Source organism: Sinocyclocheilus grahami, unplaced genomic scaffold, assembly GCF_001515645.1.
Source record: "Sinocyclocheilus grahami isolate Dianchi unplaced genomic scaffold, SAMN03320097.WGS_v1.1 scaffold25.1, whole genome shotgun sequence".
NCBI classification, from domain to species: domain Eukaryota; kingdom Metazoa; phylum Chordata; class Actinopteri; order Cypriniformes; family Cyprinidae; genus Sinocyclocheilus; species Sinocyclocheilus grahami.
Window position 1 is genome coordinate 3,419,365 of NW_015505204.1, and position 8,391 is coordinate 3,427,755.

An 8,391-nucleotide genomic window follows, 5' to 3' on the forward strand; every position below is an offset into this window, starting at 1 on the left:
TCCAGTAACTTTTTTTATTCTTATTCTTATGATATGACCCCCTTAAAACTGAGTAATCTATAGAAATATTAACTATGGATCAGACAACACACACTACAATATACAATCAAGAACATGTGAATTACAATTAATATTATATCATAATTTTACATAATAAAATGTGAAATAATTATGAAGTTCTTAAAAACAAATCTCTATTTTACACAGACAGAGCATATTTGTTTGATCTATATAACATGACTGATGTGTGTAAAATGCAGATTCATTGCTTTTTACAGTAACACAGCAAAACTTCACCGCTCCACTCGTCAGAATAAGTGGCACTTCAAGACTGCTGCACTTCCTCTTCTTTCTGCTTGAGTTGTTGGTTGTACCTACACACACAAATACAAGGCGTGTCAAACCTTTTAAATGCATAATTGCCAAAGCACTGCAGGTGCTAAAGGAACACAATAGGTTGCTGGGAATACAGTGGGGAAAAAAAGTATTTAGTCAGCCACCAATTGTGCAAGTTCTCCCACTTAAAAAGATGAGAGAGGCCTGTAATTTTCATCATAGGTATACCTCAACTATGAGAGACAAAATGAGAAAAATAAATCCAGAAAATCACATTGTAGGATTTTTAAAGAATTTATTTGCAAATTATGGTGGAAAATAAGTATTTGGTCAATAACATTTCATCTCAATACTTTGTTATATACCCTTTGTTGGCAATGACAGAGGTCAAACGTTTTCTGTAAGTCTTCACACACTGTTGCTGGTATTTTGGCCCATTCCTCCATGCAGATCTACTCTAGAGCAGTAATGTTTTGGGGCAACGCGGATTATAGTAAATTCAACGAAGAACAAAACGCTCCACTCTGCTGCCTCTTTCTCTTTTAACTGTTATGCTAAACTCTCCATTACCTCCAATTCACCTTGCACTGGACTTACTAGATGTGGATATACTGTATAGGAGCCACTAACCCTTTCCCATAAAACTCATGTAACAATTACAGGGCACCTTCTCAATCTCCACCATCTGAATTTATGCTTGGGGGTCATAATATATATTTCTGTCAGGACCACTATCGTCAAAGATGATTGACATTTAGCATACAGTTTGGATTGGCGGTATGGTTCTGTTCTGGGCAAGAACTCCCTGCGTATCCATGCAGCCTAGCATGGATGAGAGCAGAGAGAGCAGCGATAACCCCCCCCAGGGTAAACAGAACAGAACCAACATAAATGTATTGCAGATATAGTTAAAGTTCAATAATTTTATGTACACATTTTAGAATTAGTCTGATTCAAAGGATAATCAGAAGGCTGAATCATGACTGACAGAGGAGGAGCTGGGGATGGAGGAGGGTAATTAGCTTTTGAGCAATGTGAAAACTGCTGATAATACTGAGGGACCTTATATATGAATGCTTAGATACGTGTCATATTCCTGTAGGTAGATGGGGATCAGCTGAGAGTCAGCTGATGCGAGCTTGACTAACGTGACCTGCCAGAACTAACGCTACACTTGATATGTATCACTCGTTTGTAAAAGCCATAACCAATATATCATATTTTATGTACATAAACAGAATATTTTTCAATACCAACTGATTTCATATACCATCATTTACCATAAATACCTATGCAACACTGACCCTCAAATCCACTGTCCTGCAGAGTTCAGTTCCATCCCTATTCAAACACAACTGAAAAAATAAAACCAAAGTCTTCAGGATCTACATTACAATTATAGTGACGTGACATGTGACATGTGGAATTAGTGCTCTGCATTTAACCCATCCAAAGTGCACACACACACACAGCAGTGAAAACACACACACCGTGAACACACACCCGGAGGAGTGGGCACTGCAGCCATTTATGCCCCCACCTACAATCCCTGCCAGTACGAGACTCGAACCCGCAACTTTTGGGTTGCAAGTCCAACTCTCTAACCATTAGGCCATGACTTCCCCCAAGTCGTGGCAGGTGTGTTTGACTAGGGATATAGCTAAATTCTGAAGAACAGTGGATCTCAAGGGCCAGAGTTCCCATTGCTGGACTATGCTGTAATATCTTATGTAAGTTGAACTGCAGTGTTTTTGGTAATATGTGTGCGTAGTAGAATTTAACAATGTAAGGAATCAGTGATCAATTTACAAATTTAAAAACAAAAATAATAAATAAAAATCAGTCTACAAATTAACAAACCATTTCAAATATTAAGTTTAAATTTGAATGAATTTTTAAATATTAAAAAAAAAAAAAAAAATGTATGCAACTGCAAAATTTATAATTCATAACATGGAATCAACAAATAAACAATGACTGAACTGAAACACACCCTTTTGATACACAATGTCTGCCAACAAAAGTAAATGTTGGTAGTAAATATGCTGTACAACAAGACATTATTTGAGGTTTAAAAAAACCTGTCAGCATTGGTAAATAATAATTAAAATGACTTTATAAAAATAATAAAAATTAAAGAGATGTATAACTGTGGTAGCTTTTTTGATCCGCCCCAAATGAGATCATTCAAGATTTTCTGCCAGTTAAATACCTCTGATTCCAAAATAAATAGATTTTTTTTAATGTATTTAGGACTATATTGTCTGATTAACGGCTTAATCATGTTTTTTAGTATCTTGTTGAACTCTACACCATTGAACTCAAAGTCATTTCAACTTAACCCTACTTCACTAAGCTCGTCACCTCTGTGTACTTACTGATGGTAGTAAACAAAGCTGACCTTAGAACAGAACTCGTAATGACTAACCTCCATATTCTCATGAGCTGGATGCTGCCACACATGCCCAGAAAGAAGTTCACAGCAAACAGAGCCCAGTTCTTAGGGATGATCACCAAGCAGTACCTTGACCAAATTAATCCTGGAAAGAAATCAGAGAGATTTGCAACTAACTAATGCTGTGTTGAAATAAAAACCTCATTGCAGTATCAACTATATTTGTGAGCAAAGCGGTTAAGGCCTTAGTTTGAGTAAGTTGGCACTTATATAGGTCAAAACTTAGGCCAAGATCATGTGTGAATTGCTGAATCTAGAATGAGAAATGTTTGAACAGTTATGCTAAGAACAGTTATGCTAAGAGAGACTACCAGTCTCAGAAATGCTCTCATTCAGAGTCAGATCGAGAGAGAATATTTTCTTTACTGTCACATAGGATACACTGCTCAGATATTTAGTTTCCTGGGTTCATTTCAGCTTCTATTTTCAGCCACACTAATCTCAGGTTACGATGAGGCTTCAGATGAGATATTCTCATCTACAGGACACTGACAACAGCTACTGATGTATATGAATCTTTATAAACTCCATCAAGCATCTCTCTGTCACACATTAAAACAAGTACCTGTGGCTGTAATGACACAGGACTGAGAAAGACTGAGCTTTTCTGGTGGCCGGGTCATATCAGAGAATCCAGCCACAACTAAACCCTGCAAGAGGAAAGAAAGAGCAAACAAGAGTGAGCTTGCTCGAAGGCCTTGATCAGCAGGTAAATCCATGATATGATTGCAATCACCGCAGCATTACATCATTTCAAACGGCAAAATATGTACTGCCAATTTGCAGAATGCTATGTTGGTTTTGCTTAAAGGGATAGTTCATCCAAAAATCATTACCACCACCATGCCTTTTCAAACCTGTATGAGTTTCTGTCTTCCACAGAACACAAAAGGAGAAGCTTAGCAGAATGTTTGAGTTGCACTCTTCCATATAATAAAATTATGTGGAGACCAGGGTCGGTCAAGCTCAAAGGAGGACAAAAAAGGCATCATAAAAGTAGTTAATTTGACTTCAACACCATATTCCAAATTTTCTGAAGCCATATGATTGTTTTTTTGTGAGAAATTTAAATTGCTAATCACTAAACGCCTTGAAAATCTAAGCTAGGTATGGTCAGTTACCTATGCAAGAACTATGCCAGGTATAGTCCTTGTATAGAAAAAGCAGCAACATTCTGCTACTTTTATTTTTCACACAAGAAAGAGTGGGTTTTTAAATGCATGGGGGCGAGTAAATGATGAGCTATTCCTAACTGTATCTAGTAATTTTCACTACATTCTCTATAATCAAGTCAAACACAAACATCCAAGGTCAAGACATTCTTCAATCTAGCCTTAGAACTGCTACCGTGTCAAAACAGAAGAGAGTCAAATTGACCATTTCACCATTTCAACTGTGTGAAAACAAACAAAACTCATCTTACCCATTTAAAAACAGGTGCCCAGAAGAAAACCGTCTTTGGCCCTGAGGAGAAAAAAAAGATTCTGAGAGAAATTATAGCAAGTGCTATAGTGTAAAGCACTTTTTTATTTTTATTTGATGCTCTGAATTCCACAGAAAATTAAGAATACACTAGTGGAAAAAAGCTTGGGTGCAGATACGATCCACCTTCAAGCGTCATGCAGTATATGATAAGAAATAATCTTTTAGTCAGAGCAGGAGGTGTTAGAGTCGGCTGAGCAATGTCCAACATGTTTGCACAGTAAATAAAAATTTAGCTTCAACAGCACATACTGTAGGCACCAATGTCTCCATCAGGTCTAGGCAGTGATGATGGAGACCTTTCAACAACCTATATACAGTACATCAGTGGGACTTCACATAAGACTAGCTCATTCAAACGGTCCAAAATATTTACTTAAACACTTAAAATGTTCTAATTGAATTGCATATATTGAAATATATGAAACCAACTATATCTGCAAACAAACAAAAAAAATGCTAGAGCTTTTCTCATAACTAACAGCACGGTCCCATGGTGATTTTAGTGGAGGTATGCATGTATGTGATGGATCTATGTTTTGTTTTGGGTTTTTTTGCATGAAAGATGTGTTTGTGCTTCCATTCTTTAAAATAAATAATGCATTTCATGTCTACTGCATTTAATTGTGCCTCAAGTGTCCAAATTATTTTTGGGGACCACAGTATGGCTGAGAAAAATAATATGGATCACATTGTGGAGATAATCTAGAAAAGAGAATTCAGATGCAACATATACTGTATGCAGGCCTAATTATATAAACGCTTCAAAATAGCATCCCTATTTTTAACTATTTAACAATGACCGACTGCTAGTGTATTTCTTCTTCTGACAGGAGCGGAGTAACTGAATGTCTTTACCAGCAGGATGATTGTAGAGAGGTCTTAATTTAGGAGGCAGCATTAACTCGATCCTGTCCAGGGTTCGGTGATATGTCGCTCTCAAACCACCGGAATAAAAACGACATGATTGCAGTCGTGAATATAGTCTGCCGCTGCTCATGTTCATTCACTGCAGTGACAAAAGCACGCGGTGGATAGGAAGTTCTTCGGCGCGCACCTTCTCTCTCTCCACCCTCCGAGACGACCTACCACAATGTCATCATCTCCGAAAACACGTCTTGGTTGCCAGCGAGCTTACGGAAACACAAACAATGAGATATACGTGAGACTGATCTTGAGAAGCGAATTAATTAATAAATGACCAATCTCTCAGCCTATATGTATTCTAAAATGGGCTCATTGGATCTCTTCAAGGAAAATGTGGTCATACGGTCTATTAATAGTTAACAGTCTGGTGTAATATTAAAGCGCCTGCACTGGTGCTCGTGATCATAAAGTAGGCTGTTAACGGCTTCCGTCCAGCAGATGTCACTATCGGCCCAATCGACGCCTGCAGACAATGCCGCTTTGGCTTGTGAAAACGAACTGGGTGAAGATAGAATACATTTGGAGAAACGGCTTTTCTTTTGTTAAAGTCTTTAAATAATTCATTAGGAAATGGCATGCAGTCTCTCTCTCTTTTTTAAATGAGCTATATTTAGCGATATTGTTACTACTTTAGTTGACCATGTTAGTTGTTTGCTAATACAATTTTGGCCCGTTTGAATCCAATTTTAAACATGATATTAATAAAATAAAATGACCACCGTACGTATTTGTTTCTTATTGTTTTCCGATTGTTTTCATAGATGCCGAAAGGTAATGACTGAAAAGTAGTTTGACCAATAGCGTGCAAGCATTGTACATAATCGACCAATCGTGGCGTGCGAGAGGGTGGGACCTACAGAGAACGGTCCAATCGCAGTGTTGCTTTTCAGACTACCCTAGCAACTTGCTTTCCAAAAAGCACCTAGCACCAAATGTAGCTATTTTTAAAATGTATTTGGCAAATTTGAGCAACGTTTGAAAAGTGACTCAAATTGATAAAAAGGCATGCATTTTTCCTCTTAACCACACACACACAAAAAATAATTATTTAACAGCTAGCCTAGCCAGCCAAGCAGCACATCAGCTGTGGAGAGAATTGGAGAGAGCTGCCCAGCAGTACACACATCATGTGAATCAAGTTGCTAGTTGCACTTGTTCAATAATAATTGTTCATTTATGATACACCCTAGTTGTTATTTTGTGCCTATAATTGTTAATCAGTTAGGTACACTGTTGATCTTATCTCAAAAATCAATCTATCTCATCTAAATGGAAGGTGTAATTTAAAATACAGGTAAAATGCTAGTGAAAATTTAATATTTCATATGTTAACTCATACACTGTGTAACTTTTAAATAATTCAATGTAATAAAAAATGTGTTTTCATTACTTTTACAAATAATAATGTTTTATTTCTTACGAACATATCTAAATGAACATATTACAAATTATATTCTTTGCTGAGATTTCAGTAATTTCAGTGTGTATTCTACGCAATGATACAGTTTTGTGTTATGGTTATATAATGACGTCATCATCCAGTCATGTCACAATGTCATTTAGCAACTTTTAGCAACAAATCGACCTGCCTTTAGCAACTTTACCTGAAAATTAGTTGGCAACACTGATGACGTTAGGCACTTTAGAAATCATAACCTTTGCTTAATTAGGCAATACACTACCTTGACAAACAGTCATTTTAGCAATCAGTGGCGCTCGCTGTGTGTTCACATGTCTGCTATATTTACACAAGATAAAGTGAAACTCATTTACTCTATAAGGTTACTAACCAAAACCATAATGTAACTGTATTTCATACCCAAATATAGCATGGGGGTGGGTCACATCTTTACCCAGCTTAGTGAATTACAGATCCCTAATTTTGTCCTGTGCTCACAGAGTATGGGTAAATGAAACTTTTTGCATATAAACAAATTACATTATAGAAACATATTGCATTATAAAAAAACAAACCGATAACCTTCTGTAACTGAAAAATGAACAATCCACACATTTATGAATTGCATGTGATATGTGGTTGGTTGTTGTTTGGGTGTAATACATTGGCATTTTCTGTCTCATTCCTTGAGAGAAGTTCCCTTTTGATACCAGTAAATAAACATGTCACTGCAGTAACAGTAACTTGTTATGTAATGATTTCTGTTTGGGGAAAACAAGCCACAGTTGAATGGTAATCATTCCTGAATCTTGATCGTAACATCTTAACTTTAACCCTCAAAGTGAATAAAAAATTAAGAATGAGGAAGAAATTGGTATCTGGGAAGTTTTACAAAAATTTAATAGAACAATTAGGATTCTCCAAAATTCAAAAATGAGCAGAACAAAAAAAAAAAAAAAAATTGAGAATATGGCAAGTTTAATCTACGGCACAAATAAATTTATAAATCATGTCTGATGTCATGAGATCAAAAACAAAGAATTTTATGACATAATATGCACAAACTAACAAAAACATCTTTCAGTGATAAGATCTTATATTTAATTAAAATATCTGAAAATTTCACATGTGCTTCACCATTCACCAAATACATACATACTTACATAAAACATTTTTAAATACTGCTAGATTGTAACACTTTCCATTGTACTTCTACTGGACACACTAAATTGGACACACTATTTTTTACAATCGTTAATACCTTTTCTTTTTTTTTTTGCACTAACAATTCTAAAAAATATTGTGTCCAATTTTGCATGCACAAAATTCAAAAGAAATCAAAATTTAAAAGAAATTTGTTTTCTATTAGTGTTGCAAGCCGGATGCAACAGCACTCTTTGTACTTGACAATCATTTGTAATAGACATTTTTGGAATATTTCGAAACCATTTTGATTTGTAGCAGACAAATACTGAAATTGTATATCAAAGATTGAGACACATAATACACAGTGTTACAGGTGTTTAACATTTAAACATTCCCAGGTTGTCCCTTAGAATGTTATAGTCTCAATGAATCAGTATTCATTATCAGTTTCATTACGGTTAAATCAATACGCATTATGAGCATCAAAAGTTTGAACAGAAAAATAAAGCTATATCCAAATCATTATTTTTTCAGAGCATGCCGATTTACTCATAAACAAGGCGACTTTTATTTTGACAGGCCTAAATCGAGAGTCTGATTTGCTTATCATGAGCTGGGGAAACACGGAATTCACAGTATGTAACTT

The 8,391-nt window shown here is 35.9% G+C and overlaps 1 protein-coding gene across 1 annotated transcript; it reads right to left on the reverse strand.

The window, feature by feature from the left end:
* Nucleotides 1–5,650, reverse strand: mpc2a (mitochondrial pyruvate carrier 2a). Its single transcript, XM_016249313.1, has 5 exons — nucleotides 5,132–5,650; nucleotides 4,215–4,255; nucleotides 3,357–3,441; nucleotides 2,765–2,876; nucleotides 1–374 (listed from the first exon to the last, which is right to left on the reverse strand). The coding sequence occupies exons 1-5, from the start codon at nucleotides 5,277–5,279 to the stop codon at nucleotides 326–328; spliced, it is 435 nt and encodes a 144-aa protein (XP_016104799.1). The 5' UTR covers nucleotides 5,280–5,650; the 3' UTR covers nucleotides 1–325.
* Nucleotides 5,651–8,391: the final 2,741 nt, after the last annotated feature.